At 32.6% G+C, this 22,824-nt stretch overlaps 1 protein-coding gene and 1 long non-coding RNA gene across 7 annotated transcripts in view; both read left to right on the top strand.

The window, feature by feature from the left end:
- Positions 1-1,085: 1,085 nt before the first annotated feature.
- Positions 1,086-3,303, top strand: LOC103489055 (transcription factor MYB1R1). The gene is made up of 3 exons (XM_008448058.3): positions 1,086-1,544; positions 1,625-1,833; positions 2,603-3,303. Exons 1-3 carry the CDS (start codon positions 1,274-1,276, stop codon positions 3,056-3,058), a joined length of 936 nt encoding a protein of 311 aa, XP_008446280.2. The 5' UTR covers positions 1,086-1,273; the 3' UTR covers positions 3,059-3,303.
- Positions 3,304-5,854: 2,551 nt separating this feature from the next.
- The window catches only part of LOC103489057 (uncharacterized), a 32,802-nt gene continuing 15,832 nt past the window's right edge, over positions 5,855-22,824 (top strand). For 2 of the 6 annotated variants that reach the window (XR_007824408.1, XR_007824407.1), the window contains exons 1-4: positions 5,858-6,221; positions 6,328-6,612; positions 7,834-7,959; positions 9,175-9,298. This is a non-coding gene — a long non-coding RNA (uncharacterized LOC103489057). Of the gene's footprint in view, positions 6,222-6,327; positions 6,613-7,833; positions 7,960-9,174; positions 9,299-22,824 lie in introns of all 6 variants that reach the window. The other 4 variants (XR_007824410.1, XR_007824406.1, XR_007824409.1 and 1 more) reach the window with 4 other exon arrangements.

The following is a 22,824-nucleotide window of genomic DNA, read 5'->3' as shown; positions in this document are numbered from 1 at the left end:
GATGAAAGTAAAATTAAACATGGACGAAAAGGCATTCCACAACCCACCATAGGCATTGCATTAGCCACAAAGAAAGGCCGAGGTTAATTAAAAAGAAATATTGGTATGTGAATAAAATAAATAAATAAATAAACTAACATGTTGGTGTTGGTGATGAGTGGGGTCCACTCTTCACCCAATTCTCTTTTTATTAGCCAATCTCCCGAAATTCAATTCAATGGATCAAAAAACGTGTGTGTGTGCGTGTGTGTTCCAATTCCAAACATGAGATAGAATATGCTAATTCAACGGTGCTCCACCTTTCTTCCTTCTCCACCATTCTCTTCTTATTCTTTTTGTTTTTCTCTTTTTCCTTCCAATCATCTTCTAAAGATCCTACGGCTTGATTCTGACGGACCATCATACTCTATGCACCTGCACACCCAAAATAGTCTTTTCCTTTTCTTAATATATATATATAAAAAACCCATGTGAAATTTAAACACTGCACCTTTGTACTCATAGTAATATTTTCTTAAACATATATCTACTTTTAAACATTAGATTTTGAATTTTATTTCAATCTAATTATGCTTTTAAATTTTTTGATTGAGTTCTTATATTTTAAAATTTACAATTTTATGTTTAACATCGTTAATTTGGTTCATAGGTTGTATTTGATGGTAATGTATATTTATTAATTTAAAATAATTATAAATTTTCATGTTGATAACGATGGAAAATAGCAAAATTTTATTAACCGTAATTATTTTTAATTAATTAACAATTATTTATCTTCAAATAAAAATAAAAGTTTTAAGTAAAAATTGATGTTAAAAAAGTAAATATCGAAATTTGAAGGTAAATTATTTTAAGTGAAATAACTTCTATAATTATTTATAAATATATTAAAATGTATTTTGATTCATGCTATATTTAAAAATAACGAAAATTTAAATTAAAAATAAGTAGAAAACAAAATTAATATCCACAATATTTTGAATTGTAAAAACTATTAAAATGTAATATTTATTTGGAATTAAGAATGATATTTTAATAATAATTAAAAAAGAAAAAAGAAAAAGACCAGAGAAGTACTGGTGGGTAAGTCGGCTTGTATATTAAGATGAACCGAAGGAGGTTTGATTTTTGCTTTTTCCGATCCCCTTTTTAGCTTTTTGCTTTTCTCCCACTTCCAAATTCTCGTGCTTTTATCTTTGTCAGACTTACACACTCCCTTTTTATGCTTTTCTTCCTCTTCCTCCACTCTTAATTTTAGTTCCACACTCGCCAAATGAACGTCTCTCGCACGTGCTCCCTCTGCGGGAACAACGGCCACAACTCCCGCACGTGCCCGGAAGCCGACGGCACCGGCGGATTCATGTTGTTCGGAGTTAGACTAACGACGTCGGAGGGAAGTAACTCGTTTAGGAAGAGCGTTAGTATGAATAATCTGTCACAATACGCAGAGCATCCTCCAATTCAAGACTCCAACCACGCCGATGCCGGATATGCTTCCGACGACGTCGTTCACCCGTCGGACCGTTGCGGCGGCCGGAAGAGAGGTAATTTTTATTATTATTTAACTTTGTGCAAAATAAAAAAAAAGGGATGGTGTTGGATTTTGATTGGTTATTGGGTTTAGGGATCCCGTGGACGGAGGAAGAGCATAGGCTGTTTTTGTTGGGATTACAGAAAGTTGGGAAGGGAGATTGGAGAGGGATTTCGAGGAATTTTGTGAAGACACGTACCCCGACTCAGGTTGCAAGTCATGCTCAGAAATATTTTCTCCGACGGAATAATTTTAATCGGCGACGCCGTAGATCCAGTCTTTTCGATATCACTACTCACACCGTAAGTCCCCTTACCTAAATACTATAAATATCAAATTTATCCTTTATTAATTTAAAGTTTAGTTACATGACCCCGTGTCTTCAAAGCTCGAAAGTTCGAATATCCGCACTAAAAAACTTGATTTAGGAGCCATCTAGAATAGAATAGCTAAGTTTTGGATCTACTTTTCGTCTTTTTTCTCTTCCATGTTCTTAAGCTTCCTCTTTTATTTTAAATTCTTTAAACAAAAAGTTGGTAACATTGTAACTTTAAAAGATAATAGGTGGTTTTAAAGAAAAATTCATCTTTTTTTAGACGATAAATATTTAGATTTGATGGAGGATCAAAGTATGTGTGTGGGAAGGCAAATTATTAGTATTATTACTATTATTATTATTTCATTTCCACAAGATTCCTTCGACTTTATTAATTAACTATCAGAAAGAATTTGAAATGAAATTTATATTTATGATGAAGGTAGAAGTGTTTTATAGAGTAATAGTAACTAATTTTAATTATTTCAAAATTTCAATTAACATGGGTTAAATTGCAATTTTCGTATATACTTATCATTCAAAGAAAGTTATGATCTACAGTTTGATAATATTGATCTCTTGAATAGTCTATAACACTGACGTCTAACTTTTTTAAAACAAGATGGATCAAATTTAATTTGATCGAGATCAAACACTATCAGGGGTACATTTCTTTTAATATATATATAAACAAGTCTAAATTTTTTTTAACTGTATTTGATTTTTTTTCCCTGTTTAATTTGATATATATGAAGTTCACGAGCTCATCCAAGGAAGACGATTTGATATTTTCCGGTCACGAGGCAATGCAGCCACCGCTGCCACCGTCACCGCCCCAAAAAGACAACACTCCAGGAAATTTCTCGGTGAAGATTCATGCAGCGAAACCACCTCCAGCCGCCGTGGTCAGCGGCGTCGTTGATAGCAAAGCCGTAGTGAGTACATTAACACTAAATTCATCAAATTATCCGGGGAAGCCATGCAATTCCAAGATCATTCGTCCAATTCCAATGCTTCCTCTATCTCCATACCCAAAATTTGCCGAATTAAACATTAACGAGAGAATCCCAGAAGACCCTTTGCCTCTAACTTTAAAGCTCTCAACTTCACACTCGGAGGGACAGTCACCGGCGGCGGCTTCACAGTCGTCCGGCAGTTTCCAGACAATGTCCGGCGGCGGAGACAGCATAGACATTGTCAGTGTTGCTTGAAGATTGTTGGGGGGCATAGATTTAATAAAGAATAATAATTGCTTGGATTCAATTGGACAGTGGATAAAAATCATAAAGGGATTCTACTTTTTCTTTTTGTACAGATGAAATTTAATTGGTCCATTAAGAAAAAAAAAAGGTTTATAATTTTAGATGTGGGGGACTGTGGTTTGACTTATTTAGTTCCTCTTATTGACAGCCTCCTTCATCAATATTATCTTGATAATGTTGGTTGTATTTCTATATATTTTTTTTTAGAATTTTTATGTTTAATGTTCACGTAATTCTTTCTAATCTAATGCTTCGTAGTCTTGAAGAAAATAATTGTTTGTTTAAATCCAATCTTCATGTTCTAAAGTGTTCCCCTTTCCTTCTCTTCATTTAGTCTTTCCTTCCGAACTATCTTTTTAGCCTTATTTAAACAAATAAATAAGATTGATTTTGATTTAAACATGATTCAAAGATCCTAACTACTCTAAACGTTTGATACATAATTCAAACAGCTATATATAATAAAAGAAAGAATGATGGTTCATTTTAATTATTACTTAAAAAATTATCATTCTGATTTCTATTTGTAAAATTTAACACAAAGATCTATTTCTAATAGTATCGATTCAACATTAATTTTTAATACGGAAGTAAATTTAGTAAATTAATTACTTTGTTAAAATTTCAACAATAAACCAAAATAAATTTCTAAATGGAAGAAAAAAAACAAAATAAAACTAAAAGTACGTAAATCAAAGTATTGTTTAAGTTTATGTTATACTAAAAAATAAATCGATGGATTAATTATCATCAATATTAATTTGAATATTTACCGAAGAGCTTGTAATTTGGAAGGTGAGAGGACATTTAGAGCATATGGTTCCTTAAGTTGGTACACGACAAAAATACCATTATCAATGTGGGCATCAAGTTTAATGCTTTTTTGACTTGTCGTTTTGCTACCATCGGCTCATGGAGGAGTTTCGGCCACTTCAGCAAACAATGCCCAAATGATTTTTGATGATTGGTAAGTTGAAGGGTTGATGTTTCATTGTCGATGTTGATGTCAAAATTTGATCAAAGAATATATAACTAATTACAATGACTGTAATTAAATTTGTATTTTAGGAAAAGACAACTCGTCTTTGGACATCGTTGAAATATATGTCACAACCACTATGATGCTTAGATCAGAAGATTGAAAGGAAAATATACTACTTGATAATGGTTTAAGAACTTACTTTTTTTACACACCTCTTGATTTTATTTATAGGTTTTGTCACATCCCTATTCTTTATTCAACTATTGTTTTTTATTGAGCTGGATGTATGAAAAATTCTTCGAGGTCGAGGACGACGGACCCAATATTCTTAATAGGTGTTTGTAGGGTTCAATCCCTTCTTAACCTAGTGTATTTGAAGCTTTTGATCTCTTAAGTCTCTCCTCTTGAGGTAGATGAGCCCTACTCATTATTGACCTCATTTCTTTAGTCTTATTATATATTTTTTAAACTATTCTTCTAACCTTAATTCTTGAATCCACATGCAACAGGTACTAACAAAAAAATCTAAAGATATAATAAAAGTGAACATTTTTCATTTTAGAACACTTGAAAGAAGACGAGGAATTCGAATTACATACCTATCGATTACTAATACATGCATTATAGATGACAGTTGAACAAAACTCAATTTGGCTCCATCATTTAGAATCCATCTATTTTGTTTTTATCTTGAAATTTAAATAATTTGTATCGGTTTTATTTTGTATTTTCAATTGATTGAATTGTTTATAATATACTATTTGAAACATTTTGAAAAAAATTTAAAATACAAATGGATTTTAAAACTATCACGAACAATTATTCAAAAATGTTGAAAAAATTAATCCTGACTTAATTTTTATCATTTATTTTCAAATTTTGTTTTCATAGTCTTTATCGATTGTAGACGTAAACTTTCACTTTTATAGTGTTGATCGTGCAAGTTTCTATGTGTCATATTGAATAAAGAAAGAAATCAATATTTAATTCAACAAACATCTTAAAATGCATTAATAAACAAGAGCATACTAAAATGTTCAATGAAATAATTTATAATATGATTATAAACAGAATATATTTTTTAAAATAATGTGATTTTCAAAAGTAACGTAAAAAATAGGTAGAAGGCAAATGACAAAATAGGATAATTTGGGCGAATTCTTGTACCCGATACGACTTTGCTTGCAATTTGTGTATATATATATATATTAAATATATAAATATTAAATATCTTAAAAAAAAAGAAAGTGTAGACCCGTCCACGACTTACAGGCAAAGTCGTGGTGTATAGAGTACACGACTTTGCCTAAATTACTTATTTTTGTTAATAGTTTACATTATACTCTATTTTTGACATTCCTTTTAAAAACTCCATTGTTTAAAAAAATATTATTGTAAACATATATAAAAACAACATTCCTAATTAATTATTTGAACTACGTAGCTATGCAATTGCCCTAATTTATGGTATATGTTTTCCCTGGTTAATCAAATAAATTTAATAATAAATTTTTAATATCAGTTAAAAATAATTAGGAATATTTGTTAGTTCTTTTAACTCATACAAAAGTTTAATTTTTTCTTCAAAGAGATAGAAAACTGTCTGAACTAAAATAAATGAAAGGAAAATAAAAATAAAAATAAAAATAAAAATAAAAATGCCTTTTCATTTTTTTATTTGGTTGGAAAATAATTCAATAATATACGATGAAAAATAAGTCTAATTACGGAAGAAATAAAAGAAGGTCAAAGGGATTGTCAAACTAAAAAGAGCCGTTACATGGCTTGCCAGCTGTCTCCCGAAAATTTCCACCGGATATGGATTTCTCCCTTGCTCTCTCACTTTCTCCATTGCTCTCTCACTTTGGCCTTGCTCTCTCACCGTCTCCCTCGTCTTCGACGGATTATCTCACCGATCTTCTTCTTCTTCAACAAGTTATCTCATCTTCTAAAAAACTGAAGGGGATAATCCCCTTAAATCCCCATCAGTGTTCTTTTTCTTTTTGAAGATTAGGGTTTTTATCTGACTGAGGGGATGTCGAGGAATATATTTGCTAGGGCTTTTGGCAGCTCTATGGTGATTTTCTACCAAGTATTGACGAATGTACAAGCTTGCTTCTAGCCTCTGAGGTACAAATTATTCTACTGATGATTATGTAATGAAAATATCTTTTGTACATTCGGTTACTTGTTGATGATTATGTAATGAAATTATCCCCTTCATTTTTTTTTGAAGATTAGGGCTTTTACGAAAGACTAGGTTACCTGCTCCCTGAAGGGGATGTCGAGGAAACTCAGGATGGAACTCGTTCAAAGAAGATCGGACACATCTTCTTACTCGGCCGATACAGGTGGAGCAACCTATGAAGAAAGGGATACTTCTGACTATTGGGATAGGCGCTGAGCTCTTTCTCATTCCGATCTGGGTGTGACCTTTCTGCCTACTAAGTTGAGCGGACTCTTCCTCAACTTCATTCCCCTAGCAAGATATGATGAATGAGATTCGGCCGGTGGTCGTCTGGTACGTACGCTTTCTTTCTTCCTCAACTGAGAATTCTGTCTAGAAGTCTTTCTCATTCTCTTTTTTTAATTGGATCTTTCTATTCTTGTCTCGCTTCTGATCGAAAGGAAAGGTAGTAAACTACGTCCAACTAACTCTTTTTGCACTTGCACTCTGCACTCCTTTCCGGTCTAGGCTTTTTCCTTAGAGCTTCGCTAGGCTTTCTTTTTCTTCCTTTTCTCCCACGGGGCGGTCTAGGGGTCTTGCTTCAAACGGCAGAAAGAATTACTGGGCTAAAGCTAGAAGAAGCAGTGCCACTTCAAGGCGAAGGACTTCCCTTTCAAGATCTGAATCTTCCTCTTAAAGAACCTACTAAAAGGAAGGAAGCCTATCTTTCGACTTGATAGTGGAACCTTTTCTTTTACGTTAGGAGGATGATGCACAAGTTCTTTCTTTGTTAGTATCGGGTAGATATGATCTATCTATTAAAAAGGGATCGGAGTGACAGAAACTCCTGTAAAGAGGATGAGTTGTAGAAGGATCGGAGTGGAACCGCTTTACCCATAAGGTGAGGAGTGAGCCAGAACTCTCACTATCCAGAAAGTAGGGTCTTGAGAAAATAAAAAAAGATAGGTTCCCTTGCTAAGAAAAAACTAAGAATTCTCTGTCCACTACTTCAACTCAAAAAGAAAGATCAAGCCTATGGCTTGCGTAGCAGGACGTAGAAGGCAACTTTAGCAAAGAAGCAAAGCAGCATCAAAAGAAATTCCTCTTACTAGTACGTAGAAGCAAAGAAGTAGAGCCCAAAAAAATTGAAGACGAGACGTTAGGCTTTCTCTTTAGACGGAGGACTCATGAATTCCACTAATAGGACAGAGGATAGGCTTTCTTTTAATAATATGGATGTATCAAAGATTCCACGAAAAGGATGGAGGATAGGCTTTCTTTTAGTTCGAAAGTAACACTTCAGTAGTTGTAACTTGTTTTAAGAGTTAAAGTGTCACTTAAGACCACTTTTAAAGGTACTTTCTAGGTTGGGTTTGAGTGTGAAGATGTGACCTTTACACACTTACACATTTTGAAGTTATATTGAGAATTGAAGTGCTATTTTCACACTTCTTAGACACTTTGGAATTTTGATAAGGCAAAAGATGCATACATATAATTTTTGTACTTATTAACATGACTAAGTAAATTCATGTGTTATTTGATACATTTAATCTAACTAAATCTTTCGTATAGTTGGAAATACAACAAATTATTGAAGAGTCAACACAAGATGGTGTTCAAAATCTTCGGTGCAAAGGTGATGATATTAAAAAACGGTTGAGGCTAGGACAAGAAGGAGGTGCACCTTCAAACACTTAGGTATTTCTTTAAACTAATTTTAAAAATTGAAGTCTTCGAGCATGCATCAATAGAATTGAAGTGCATATATTTCACACTTATTGTATGTTTGAGTTGCAATATGTTGTGGGTTTGAGTGTGAAGGAACCACTTAAACTCTTTGTAGTTGTTTTGAGGTTCTGTTTGAGAGTGGAAGTTGAGTTTAACATTTCTAGCATGTTCGGGTATAGAAATTTTCTAAAACACTTTTTGCAAACTTTTTAGATTGGTTTTTAGAAACTTGGGCACACTTTATGGCTGTTTTGTGAATTGAAGTTTGCCTTTCACACTTCTTAGACACTAAGTAGGAACTTTTTAGGTTGAGTTTGTGGGTGAGAGTGCCACTTAGACGCTTTGCAGGTAGTTTTGTGGTTTGTTTCGAGAGTAAAAGTTGAACTTGAGCATTTCTAGCTTGTTTGGGTATAGAGATTTACTTACACACATTTTGTAATATATTAGTGAATTAAAAAAAAACTTTAATAACATTATCCAACTTTTCAAAACAGTGAGTTAAACAACTCCAACCCAAATATTAATCGTATATTATTTTGAAATTATATTACAAATACTTTGTTAATTGAATTAAGACTAAATGTTTTTTCTAAAGAAAATACATAAGTGAGATTTTAAGTCTATAATCTATTGCGTATACTTAGAATTCATAAGCTAAGCTTACGATTACATTATTATCCTTGGAGACAATGTACTGCCATTTTTTTTAAATTGTAAGTTGCAACTCATCCAAGAGGGTTAGGAAGGAAGCACATCATCACTTAGTGCCGGAACTTCCATGTTATTCTTTATTTCAATTTTGGTTTCTTTTGCGTTTAGATTTGAACGAGAGTGATATTAGGAGAGTCTAAACTATGAGAAATAATTGGAGAAAAATAGACTAAATAATGATAGGAAGGAATGTTAGCGTAGACAACTGATTCTGAGATTTGGTTTTTGGAATGTGGTCCTCGTTTTACAATGAAATTCATCAGTTTGCTCTTCCTAACATTCCACATTCCTATAAGTCGTAACCATGAACTATATATGAGAAATATACAAGACATAACTAGTTCTATTTACTTTTTCAAACTTTAACATGAAATTGTTGATGTTGTGGTTTTAACTTATCCAGGTATGACATTATTGTTTGCATCTTCTTTGCTAATGAAGAATATTTGATTAACTATGTTTTCATAATTTCAGATGGAAATGAAGGGAATAGAGTTGGGGCCATCCGACAAGAAAGCCTACACCCAGTTGCTACATTCTAACACTCGTCACCAAAGAAATTTTCTATTGACATCGTGAACATTTTTCTCGTAATAAGGTTAGGTTACCATTGTCTTATGTTTACTACATATTTCTTTTCTTTTTATTTATTTATTTTTTTATCATGCGAAGGTTTTTAGAGTAAATAATTAAATTGTGAATGTTGAACTTGAGAGTTCACAAAGGGCAACAAAGATATTCTTGAAATATTTTAGGCTGTTACCACTAATCTTTTTTGTTTTTTGTTTTTTTTTTTTCTGTAATGATAATCTCCTAGCTTTCATTTGAGATCAAATGAAAGAATACCAAGTAAACATAAGAAAAAAAAAACCAATTAAGCAATAGAGGACTTAAAGGGTAATTAAAAGACACTTCTATGTTACTTTTTCTTTTAGAGGAAATAAAACTTTTCATTGAGATAATGAAAAGAGACTAATGCTCAAAATTACTATGAAGTAAAAAATAAGAAAAAGAAAGACAACAATAGATCAGTGACCACAACCTAATACAATACGGACAATAGACTAGCCAATTGGATTGAGCTTAATATAATGTAGAGACTTGTCTTGGACAAAACAAGAATTTTGCATTCATGCGTGATGTTGGACTTCAACTTTTCCATTGAAGAAATCTTGTCATTCTTTAGATAAGGGATTAGCAAAGTGAATTAAGTGCTCAAATATTACACTAAGTGATATATCATAGACATGTACAAGGGAAGATAATATTGGATTAAAAGCGTGAACTTTTGCACAAGTTCTTTATTAAAGAAATATTGTCATCCTTTGGATAAATGATTAGCCAATTGGACAAAGTGTTGAGATAGTCCACTAAGTGATTTGTCATGGACACATGGATATGAGAGGATAACAATAGACCACGCAAATGAACTAGGAAAAGACACATAGAGGATTGTCAAGTAGAATAATTTATGTAATGAGAAAGGAAGATAAGTTGATATACAAATTTTGGATTAAAGAGCGAGATTGGATTACAAGTTTCTGATTAAAGAAGTCTTTTCATTGCTTGGAAAAAAGATTAGCCAATTGGATTAAGTGTTAATATAATGCACAAAGTGATCTGCTTCGATCACGAAGTTAGGAAAAGAAGATGGTTTATAGAAATAAATTAATTAAAAAAGGGGTCATGGAAACCTATCAAATGGAAAAAACATAAGTTAGGAATGAGAATTTTGGATTAAAGACATTGGACTTCAAGTTTTAGATTGAAAAATTGTTCTCATTCTTTAGATAAAGGATTAATAGAGTGGAGTAAGTATGATTAAACGATAAGTCGATATGGAAAGATAACATTAGACTACGCAAGTTATATGGGAAAAAGGCACATGGAGAGGACTATTGAGTTGAATACACTTAAAAAGAAAAAAAAGGACTATCTTAACATGTAGGTTTATGCCTATGTATGTTGTGAGGAAGAAATATAAGTTAGGAACAACAATTTTGGATTAAGGTGTGACATTGGACTTTAAGTTTTGGGTTGAAAAACTCTTTTCATTCTTTAAACAAGATTAACATAGGAGAGTTAGTGTGATTAATAGATAGGTCATGGATGATATGGAAAAATAACATTAGACTATGTAAGTTAAAATAGGAAAAAGACATATGGAGGACTATTGGGTTGAATACACAAAATAGATAGATTGCTGCCTACGTATGTTGTGAGGAAGGAAGATGAGTTAAGATACAAGAATTTTGGATTAAAGATTGAGATTGGTGAGTTGGATTAAGTAGTTTATACAAGAGATGAAGTGATTTGTTGTGGAAATATATGCAAAAAAAGGTGTGGAGTACTATTGAAATTGAAACGACACATGGAGTATTATTGATTAAAATACGAGAGTTTTGGATTGAAATGATGTGGTATTGAACTTCAAGTTTTGGATTAAAAAATTTTGCTATTTTTTGGGGAAAGAATTATCATGAAGCGTTGAGATAGTGCACTACGTGATTTGTCATGGACATTTGTTGGGATATGAGAGTTTTATTAATGTGTGACATAAAAATTTGGGATTAAAGAAGTCTTGTCATTGTTTGGAGAAAAGATTATTTAAATTGGATTCGTATTGAGATAGTGCTCCCAGAGTGTGATTAGCCAATTGAATTAAGATTTTTATTAAGTAGTAAAGGGAAAAGGCAATTTATCGTGGATATAAGAAAAAAGTTTGGTTATACAAATGCAATTGGAAAAAAGACACATGGTCTATACACTAAAAGAAAACTAAGGATATGCGAGTTAAAAAATGCACCATATGAATTCCAAGCATCGGTCAGCAACAGAAGCCAAGAATTTTAGGGGGTGTAGTCCTAGAAAGTCTTTAATTCCCATTAGATCCTAGGTGTAGTCCTAGAGCCGGACTGGGACTACTCCCAGGATCTGATGGGACATACTGACTTTTTGGTACTGCACCCTCTGAATTCCTGGCTTTTCTTGTTGAGCGATGCTTAGAATTCAGAGGGTGTGTTTTTTTGGATTGAAGTGTTGGTATGGACTTCAAGTTTTGATTAAGGATGAACTCTTGCCATTGTTTGGAGAAAAGATTATCAAATTAGATTACGTGTTGATAGTGTATTAAGAGTGAGACTAACCAATTAGATTAAGTTTTAATTCAAGGGTCTAGGTGATTTGTCGCGGAAATGGATATAGATAAAAAAGTTTGGCTGCTATACAAATGAAATTGAGAAAAGCACATGGAGGACCGTAGAAAAGAATAGTTTAGGATATGAGTGTTTTGGATTGAAGTATGGTACTGGACTTTAAGTTCAGGAGTAAATAAATTTTGCCATTGTTTGGAAAAAGGTTTATCAATTTGGGGTTAGTGTTGAGATATGGTGCATAAAAGTGAGATTAGTCAATTGGATTAAATTTTTATTTAAGTTATAAGGTGATTTGCCATGGATATGGATACAAGAAAAAAAGTTTGGTTGTACAAATGAAATTGAGAAAAGACAAATGGAGGACTATAGACGGCCCAAAAACATTAAAGTAGAATATGAGAGTGTTTTATTAAATGTTGAGATATCGCACTGATAGTGAGATTAACATACTGGATTAAGTTTTGTTTGAGGGATGAGGTGATTTGCCTTGGACATGGATTTTGAAACAACCGTTTGCCTATAGACAACACAAAACGAAAAGTTAAGATATAAGAGTTTTTGATTTAAGTGTGCCTTTGGACTACAAGTTTGAGATAATTAAAGAACTCTTTGCGATTTTTTGGAGAAAGGATTATCAAATTTGATTAAGTGTTGCTAGTGAATTAAGAGGGAGACTAGCCAATTGAATCAAGTTTTTACTCAAGGCTCTAGGTGCTTTTTCATGGGCATGGATATAAGAAAAAATGTTTGGCTACACAAATGAAATTGAAAAACAACACAAGGAGGACTATGAATTAAGAGAAGTTTTGGATTGAAGTGTGATATTGAATTTCAAATAACTTTTGCCATTGTTTGGAGAAAAGTTTGTCGAGTTGAATTAGCGTTGAGATAGTATACTAAATGTAAGATTAGCCAATTGAATTGAGTTTTATTTAATGGATAAATTGATTTGTCATGTACATGGATACAAGATTTGCCTATACAAATGAAATTGAAAAAAGACACATGGAGGACTATAGGCAACACAAAAATATTATTTAAGATATGAGAGTTTTGGACTAAAGTGTGACGTTGGATTAGAAATTTAGAATCAAATAAATGTTGCCATTGTTTTAGAAATGAATTTTAAATTTGATTAAATTTTGAGATATCGCACTGATAGTGAGATTAACATATTGGATTAAGTTTTTGTTTGAGGGATGAGGTGATTTGCCTTGAACATGGAGACATAAAACAAAAAGTTAGGATATAAGAGTTTTTAATTGAAGTGTGCCATTGGTCTACAAATTCGAGATCAAAGAACTCTTTGTCATTGTTTGGAGAAAAAATTATCAAATTGGATTAGTATTAAGACAATGCTCTTAGATTGTGATTAGCCAATTGGATTAAGATTTTATTCAAGGAAAGATGTGATTTATCATGAAGATGGATATAGGAAAAAAAAAGTTTGGCTATATAAATGTAATTGAGAAAAGACACATGGTAGACTATTAACGACACAAAAATAAAATTACAAGGATATGCGAGTTTTAGATTGACGTGTGGTATGAACTTCAAGTTTAGGATTAAGGAGGAACTCTTGCCATTGTTTGTAGAAAAGATTAACAAATTGGATTTAGTATTGATAGTGCAGTATGAGTGAGACTAGCCAATTTGATTGAATTTTTCTTCAAGGGTCTAGGTGCTTTGTCGTGAACATGAATATACGAAAAAAAGGTTTCACTATACAAATGAAATTGAAAAGGACTCATGGAGGATTATAGATGACACAAAATATAAGTTAGGATATGTAGGTTTCAGATTAAATAACTCCTCACTTTTTGGAGAAAAGATTATCAAATTGGATTTGTGCTGTGATAGTGTAGCAAGACTCTGATTTACCAATTTGATTAAGTTTTTATTGAAGTGATGACGTGATTTGTCGTGGTCAGATAGAGGAAAAAGGTTTGACTATACAAATGAAATTGGAAAAAGACACGTAGAGGATTATAAACGACTAAAAAAGAAAAGCTTCGATTTGAAAGTTGGTTTAAGTGTGGCTTTGCATCATGTTTAGGTTTAAATATCTCTTTTCATTGTTTGGAAAAGAGATTATCAAATTGGATTAGTATTGAGATAGTGTATTAAGAGTGATATTAGCTAATTGAATTAAATTTTTATTTTAAGGTTTAGGTGATTTCCCGTAGACATGGTTATAGGATATAAAATTTTTGGCTATACTAGTGAATTGAACAAAAAAAGCACATGAAGGACTATAAACAACACATGAAGGATATGCGAGTTCTTGACCGACCGCAAGTTTTGGATTAAAGAAATTAAAATTTGCCATTGTTTTGGGGAAATTGTTATAAAATTAGATTAGTGTTGTGATAATACTCTAAAAATGTGGTTAGTCAATTGGATTAAGATTTTATTGAAGGGATAAGGTGATTTGTTGTGGAATATATAGGAAAAATGGTTTGGCCATACAAGTTAAATCGGAAAAGCACACATGGATGACTATAGATGACACAAAAAGAAAAGATTGGATGTAAGAGCTCTGGACTTATGTGTGGCATTGGTTTAAGTTTCTTTATTAAAGATCTCTTGCGATTATTTGAAGATAGATTATCAAACTGCATTAAGTTTTGATAAAATGCACTAAGAGTGATATTGGGCAATTGTATTAAGATTTTGCTTAAGGGACGAGGTGATTTGTCGTGGACATGGATACATGAAAAAGAGTTTGGCTATACAAATAACATAAGAAAAAGACACATGGATGACTATATACGAGACTTAAAGAAAGTTAGGATATGAGAGTTTTGGATTGAAGTGAGACATTAGACTCTTAGTTTAGAATTAAGTAACTCTTGTCATTGTTTGGAGAAATGATTATTAAATTTGACTAAGTGTTGAGACAGTGCACTAAGAGTTAGATTAGCCTATTTGATTAAGTTTTTATTTGAGAATTGAGGTGATTTGCCTTAGACATGGATATACAAAAAAACGTTTGGCAGACAAATGAAACTGGAAAAAAGAAACATGAGTGACTATAGACGACATGTAACGAAAAGTTAGGATATGAGAGTTTTTTTTATTGATGTGTGACATAAGACTAAAATTTGGGATTAAAAAACTCTTGCTATTGTTTGGAGAAAAGATTTTAGATTGGATGGATTAGTGTTGAGATAGTGCTCTAAGGGTGATTAGCCAATTAGATTAAGATTTTATATAAGAGATGTGATTTGTCGTGAAGATGGATATAGAAAAAAGTTTGGTAATTGAAAGAATGACACATGATAGACTATAAACGACACAAAAAGAAAACAAAGGATATGCGAGTTTTTGGATTGCAGTGTGATATTGAACTTCAAGTTTTGGATTAAGGAGAACTCATGCTACTATTTGGAAGAAGGATTATCAAATTGGACTAAGTGTTGATAGTGCACTAAAAGTGAGGCTATCCGACTGGATTAAGTTTTTACTAAGAGTTGGTTTGTCGTGCACATGAATATAGGAAAAAAGTGTTTGGCTATATAAATGAAATTTGAAAAAAACACATCACATTAAACTACAAATGACACAAAAAGAAAACTAAGAATATGCCAGTTTTGGATTGAAGTATGTTATTGGACTAGAAGTTCAGGATCAAATAACTCTTGTTTAAAGAATTAATTATTAAATTTGATTAAATGTTGAGACAATGCACTAAATGAGATTAGCCTCCTGAAGTAAGTTTTTATTTGAGGTGTGAGATAATTTGCCTTAGACATTGATATAGAAAAAAAAGGTTTGACTATACAAATGAAATTGGAACAAGCTACATGAGTGACTATAAACGGTACAAAATGAAAAGTTGGGATATGAGAGGTTTTTTATTGATGTGTGGCATAGAGCTACAAATTTAGGAGTAAAGAATTTTTGTCATTGTTTAGAGAAAAGATTATCAAATTGGATTAGTGTCGAGATAGTGCTCTCAGAAATTAGCCAATTGTATTAAGATTTTATTAAAGGGAAGAGGTGATTTATCATGAAGATGGATATAGGAAGAAAAGTTCGGTTATACAAATGTAATTGGAAAAAAGACACATGGTAGACTATAACGACACTAAAAGAAAACTAAGGATATGCGAGTTAAAAAATGCACCATATGAATTCCAAGCATCACTCAGCAACAAAAGCTAGGAATTTATGGGATGTAGTCCTAGAAAGTCTTTAATTCCCATCAGATCCTAGGTGTAGTCCTAGAGCCGGACTGGGACTACTCCCAGGATCTGATGGGACATACTGACTTTTTGGGCCTGCACCCGTTGAATTGTTGGCTTTTGTTGTTGAGCAATTCTTTGAATTCAGAGGTGAATTTTGGATTGAAGTGTGCATTAGAATTCAAGTTTTGGATTTAGAAGGAACTCTTGTGATTTTTTGGAGAAAGGATTATCAAATTTGATTGAGTGTTACTAGTGAACTAAGAGTGAGATTAGTCAGTTGGATAAAGTTTTTATTTAAGGCCCAAGTGTTTTTTCGTGGGCATGGATATAGGAAAAAATGTTTGGCTATATGAATGAAATTGAAAAACAACACATGGAGGACTATGAATGACCTAAAAAGAGAAAGTTTATAGGATTTGAGAGTTTTGGATTGAAGTGTGGTGTTGGATTTCAAGTTTAAGAGTAAATAACTTTTGCCATTGTTTGGAGAAAGGTTTGTCAAGTTGGATTAATGTTGAGATAGTGCACTAAACGTAAGATTAACCAATTGAATTAAGTTTTATTTAAGGGATAAAGTGATTTGTCTCATACATGGATACAAGGTTTGCCTACATAAATGAAATTGAAAGAAGACACATCGAGGACTATTGGCGGCACAAAAAGATAACTTAGGATATGAGATCAGTTTTGAACTGAAGTGTAGCATTAGAGTAGAAGTTTAGAATCAAATAACTGTTGCCATTGTTTGGAAAATAAATTAAATTTGATTAAATTTTGAGATATCGTAGTGATATTAACATACTAGATTAAGTTTTTGTTCGATGGATGAGGTGATTTGCCTTGATTATTATGGATATAAAAAAAAAAAATATTTGGCTATACAAATGTAATTGGAAAAAAGATACATGGTAGACTATAACAACACAAAAATAAAACTAAGGATATGCGAGTTTTGGATTGAAGTGTGGTATGGACTTCAAGTTTAGGATTAAGGAGGAACTCTTCCCATTGTTTGGAGAAAGGATTATCAAATTTGATTTAGTATTGGTAGTGCACTAAGAATGCGACTAGCTAATTGGATTAAATTTTTATTTAAGAGTCTTGGTGCTTTGTTGTGGACATAGATATAGGAAAAAATGGTTTGACTATACAAGTGAAATTGAAAAGCATACATGGAGAACTATAGATGGCACAAAAGATAAGTTAGAATTCGCGAGTTTCGGATTAAATCGCTACTTTCACTGTTTGTAGAAAGGATTATCAAATTGGATTTGTGCTGTGATAGTATAGAAAGACTCAAATTTGCCAATTTGATTAAGTTTTTATTTAAGCGATGACATGATTTGTCGTGATCAGATAGAAGAAAAATGTTTGGCTATAAAAATGAAATTGGAAAAAGATATGTGGACTATGGACAACACAAAAACAAAAGTTACGATATGAGAGTTTTGGGTTAAGTGTGGGTTTACACTTCATGTTTAGGTTTAAATGTCTTTCCATTGTCTGGAAAAGAGATTATCAAATTGGATTGATGTTGAGATAGTGTGTACTAAGAGTGATATTAGCTAATTGAATTAAGTTTCTATTTTAGGGATTAGGTGATTTCCCATAGACATGGTTATAAGATAAGAAGTTTGGTTATACTAATGAAATTGAAAAAAAAAAAACACATGAAGGACTATAAACGATGCATAAAAAAGTAAGGATATGCGAGTTCTGGACGGAAAGTTTTGGATTAAAGAAATTTTGCCATTGGAGAAAATGTTATCAAATCAGATTAGTGTTGAGATAGTGCTTTAAGAATGTGTTTAGTCAACTGGATTAAGATTTTATTGAAGGGATAGAGGTGATTTGTCGTGAAAAAATGGTTTGGCCATACAAGTTAAATTGGGAAAGCACATAGGGAGGACTATAGATGAAACATAAAGAATTATTGAAAAATAGAAAGACAAAGGCTTAATATACATGAGGGTTATGCCTAGCAAATTGGAAGGGGGAGGGAATCAGTAGGCACACCTGAATATCTCAACTAGGTTGACACCCCTTAGCGCCCTCATCATATCCAAGAAGCAAAAGTAAAACCTCTTATACTAGGCTCCTATTTTCAATACAGGAACAAAAAAGCCACAAATACTGCCACAATAATAATAATAATCTGTCTAGACAAAACATAAAAAACAAAAAGGCAATTGATCGAGAACAAATGAAGATTAATCCTCGATTAAGTAGAAAGTTGGTTGAAGTAGAGGGCTAATCCGGAAGACATAATATTTGAGGACTTAAAAGTAGTTTAACAAAATTTCCTGCAAAGAGTATTCCTGAAAAGATTTGGATAATGGAATAGCATGAAGTTGCATTCAAAGAAATAGAATCATAACGTTCCATCCAAGTCGATGGCTTATCATGGAAAACCGTTTGATTTCTTTCAAACCAAGCTTCAACTAAGAGAGCTTTTGCTGTGTTTACCCACAACAAATCAGCTGTCTTCTTCTTCAAGGTTGGACCGACAAGGATGTGAGTCACATTCTTCTTAAAATCTTGATCAGAAACCCAACAAATATCAAAGGTTTGGAGAAGGCAGAACCAACAATTAGATGCAAAGACACCGTCAATTAAAAGGTGCTGGATATTTTTTAGATTATGAACACAAAAAAGGGCAGGTATGAGGTGAGAGAGCATGGGAGGGAAGCTTTCTTTGAAATACTGATGCATAGTTTAAGTTTCAGAACAACATAATCCATATGAAGATGTTTACCCTCAGACTGTTAGATTGCTTGTCTTTTGTGTAGTTAAATTTTCATTGGAGAAGATGTAGAAAGATGCTTAACCAAAGATTTTATTGAGAAGGAACCAAAAGTCTCAAGGGACAAAAACCTTCGATCCGAAAAGGAGGTGGAAAGGAGGTTGGCTGTAAGGAAGAAATCTGATTTAAAACATGGACCAGGAGTCTAATATTTCCTCATCATTGAGCAGTCTTTTGAAATAAATGGACTATGAGTAATTATGTAATTGGCCAATAATTACAAATTGACCTATTTGGAATGAGTGCAATCCTAACATGTCTTGGAAATTATCTGTCCATCCAAGAGTGCTTCCAAAAAAGGATTCTGCTGCCATCACCTAATTTGAAGAGGGCCGATGAATCAATTTTACGCCATTGGCTTGATTTGCTAATCCAAAGACTTCTTAGGTTCACAGTTTCTTTTCTACTTGAATGCCAATCGAAGGTGCTGCTGCCATGAATGCGTCTAATCACTTGACACCAAAGGGAATTTTGTTCTTTTGAGAAATGCCATCCCCACTTAGACAATAAGGCCAGATTCTTATGCTTTAGCTTTCCCAAATTGAGTCCTCCATCTTTATATGATTTAATACAACATCCCATTTTGCTAAGTGGTTTAGCTTTCCTCCCTTGTTTCCTTCCCAAGATTTGATATAAGAGCTCTAGACTTATGTATGGCATTGGCTTAAGTTTGTTATTAAGGATCTCTTGCGATTGTTTGGAGATAGGATTATCAAATTGTATTAAGTTTTGAGAAAGTGAACTAAGAGTGATATTGACCAATTGTATTAAGATTTTACTTAAGAGACGAGGTGATTTGTCGTGGACATGAATATAGGAAAAATAGTTTGGCTATACAAATGACATAAGAAAAAGACACATGGATGACTATGGACGACACAAAAAGAAAGTTAGGATATGATTGTTTTGGATTAAAGTGAGGCATTGAACTCTTGGTTTAGGATTAAATAACTCTTGTCATTATTTGGAGAAAAGATTATTAAATTTGATTAAATGTCGAGATAGCTAAGAGTGAGATAAGCCTATTGGATCAAGTTTTTATTCGAGGAAGGAGGTGATTTGTCTTAACTATGGATATAGGAAAAAACGTTTGGCAGACAAATGAAAGTGGAAAAAGGCACATGGGTGACTTTAGACGGCTCATAACGAAAAGTTAGGATATGAGAGTTTCTTTATGGATGTGGCATATGACCAAAAATTAGGATTAAAAAACTCTTGTCATTGTTTGGAGAAAAGATTTCTGATTGGATTAGTGTTGAGATAGTGCTCTAAGAGTGATTAGCCAATTAGATTAAGATTTTATACAAGGGATGAAAAGATTTGTCGTGAAGATGGATATAGAAAAAAGTTTGGCTATACAAACGTAATTGAAAGAATGACACATGGTAGGATATAAATGGCTCAAACAAAAAACAAAAGATATGCAAGTTTTGGATTGAAGTGTGATATTGGACTTTAAGTTTTGGATTGAAGAGGAACCCTTGCCAATTTTTGGAGAGGAAGGATTATCAAATTGGATTAATTGCTGATAGTGCACTAAGAATAAGGCTAGCCAAATGGAAGTTTTTATTTAATGGTTTAGTTGCTTTGCCATGGACATGAATATAGGAAAAAAAGCTTAGCTATATAAATGAACTTGGAAAAAGACACTTCACATGGGAAGCTGTAAACAACACAAAAAGTAAACTAAGCATATGCGAGTTGTATTGAAGTATGACATTGGACTAGAAATTCAGGATCAAATAACTCTTGCTATTATTTAAAGAATGAATTATTAAATTTGGTTAAATGTTGAGACAATGCACTAAATAATGAGATTAGTCTACGGAATTAAGTTTTTATTTGAGGCATGAGGTGATTTGCTATGGACATGAATATAGGAAAAAGCCACATGGGTGACTAGACGACACAAAACGAAAAGTTAGGATATGACAGTTTCTCATTGATATGTGGCATACGACTAAAATTTTGGGATTAAAAAACCCTTGTCATTGATTGGAGAAAGGATTATCAAATTGGATTAGAGTTGAGATAGCGCTCTCAGAGTGTGATTAGCCAATTGAATTAAGATTTTATTAAAGGGAAGGGGCGATTTATCGTGAAAATGGATATAGGAAAAAAAAGTTCGGTTATACAAATGTAATTGAAAAAGAGACACATGGTAGACTATAACGACACAAAGAAAACTAAGGATATGCGAGTTAAAAAATGCACCCTATGAATTCCAAGCATCAGTCAGCAACAAAAGCCAAGAATTTTAGGGGGTGCAGTCCTAGAAAGTCTTTAATTCCCATCAGATCCTAGTTGTAGTCCTAGAGCCGGACTGGGACTATTCCCAGGATCTGATGGGACATACTGACTTTTTGGTACTGCACCTTCTGAATTCCTTGCTTTTCTTGTTGAGCGATGCTTAGAATTCAGAGGGTGCTTTTTTTGGATTGGAGTGTTGGTATGGACTTCAAGTTTTGATTAAGGAGGAACTCTTGCCATTGTTTGGAGAAAAGATTATCAAATTAGATTAAGTGTTGATAGTGCACGAAGAGTGAGACTAACAAATTGGATTATAAGTTTAATTCAAGGGTTTAGGTGATTTGTCGTAGAAATGGATATAGATAAAAAAGTTTGGCTATACAAATGAAATCGAAAAAAGCACATGGAGGATCGTAGAAAAGAATAATTTAGGATATGAGAGCTTTGGATTGAAGTGTGGTACTGTACTTCAAGTTCAGAAGTAAAAATAACTTTTGCCATTGTTTGGAGAAATGTTTATCAATTTGGATTAGTGTTGAGATTAGCCAATTGAATTAAGTTTATATTTAAACAAATGAAATTGAGAAAAGACACATGAAGGACTATAGGCGACTCTAAAAGCTAACTTATAATATGAGAGTTTTGGATATAATTGTGGCATTAGACTAAAAGTTTCAAATCAAATAACTTTTATCATTGTTTGGACAATGAATTATTAAATTTGATTAAATGTTGAGATTATATGATTTGCCTTGGACATGGATATAGAAAAAAACGTATGGCTATTGACAGTAGAAAACGAAAAGTTAGGATATTGAAGTGTGCCATTGGACTACAAATATGAGATTAAAGAACTCTTTGCCGTTATTTGAAGAAAGGATTATCAAATTGGTTTAGTGTTGAGATAGTGCTCTCAGGATGTGGTTAGTCAATTGGATTAAGATTTTATTTAAGGGAAGAGATGATTTATTGTGAAGATGAATATAGTAAAAGAAGGTTGGACTATACAAATGTAATTGAAAAAAGGATACATGGCAGACTATAACGGCAAAAAGAGAAAACTTGGGATATGTGAATTCTCGATTGAAGTATGGTATTGGAATTCAAGTTTTGTATTAAGGAGGTATACTTGCCGTTTTTTGGAGGAAGAATTATCAGATTGGATCAAGTGTTGCTAGTGTATTAAGAGTGAAACTAGCCAGTTGGATTAAGTTTTTATTTAAGGCTATAGGTACTTTTTCGTGGACATGAATATAAGAGGCTATGCAAATGAAATTGAAAAACAATAGATGGAGGACTATGGATGACCCAAAAAGAAAAGGTTATAGGAAATGAGAGTTTTGGATTGACATAGAATTTCAATTTTAGGAGTATTTAACTTTTGCCATTGTTGGAGATACGTTTTTCAGGTTGGATTAGAGTTGAGATAGTAACTCAAAGTTTTGGATTAAAGAACTTTTACCATTGTTTGGAAAAATGGTTATGAAATTAGATTAGTATTGAGATAGTGTTCTAAGAATATGAATAACCAATTGAATTAATATTTTATTGAAGGGATGAAGTGATTTGTCGTGGATATGGATATGGATATAGGAAAAAAGGTTTTGCTATACAAGTTACATTGGAAAGGCACACATGGAGGACTATAGACGACAGAGAAAAAAAGATTGGATATAAGAGCTCTGGACTAATGTGTGGCATTGGCTTAAGTTTTTTATTAAAGATC

Source organism: Cucumis melo, chromosome 10 (genome assembly GCF_025177605.1).
Source record: "Cucumis melo cultivar AY chromosome 10, USDA_Cmelo_AY_1.0, whole genome shotgun sequence".
Lineage (NCBI taxonomy): Eukaryota > Viridiplantae > Streptophyta > Magnoliopsida > Cucurbitales > Cucurbitaceae > Cucumis > Cucumis melo.
Note: the sequence above shows the minus strand (reverse complement) of the source record. Positions and strands in the feature narration are given on the sequence as shown.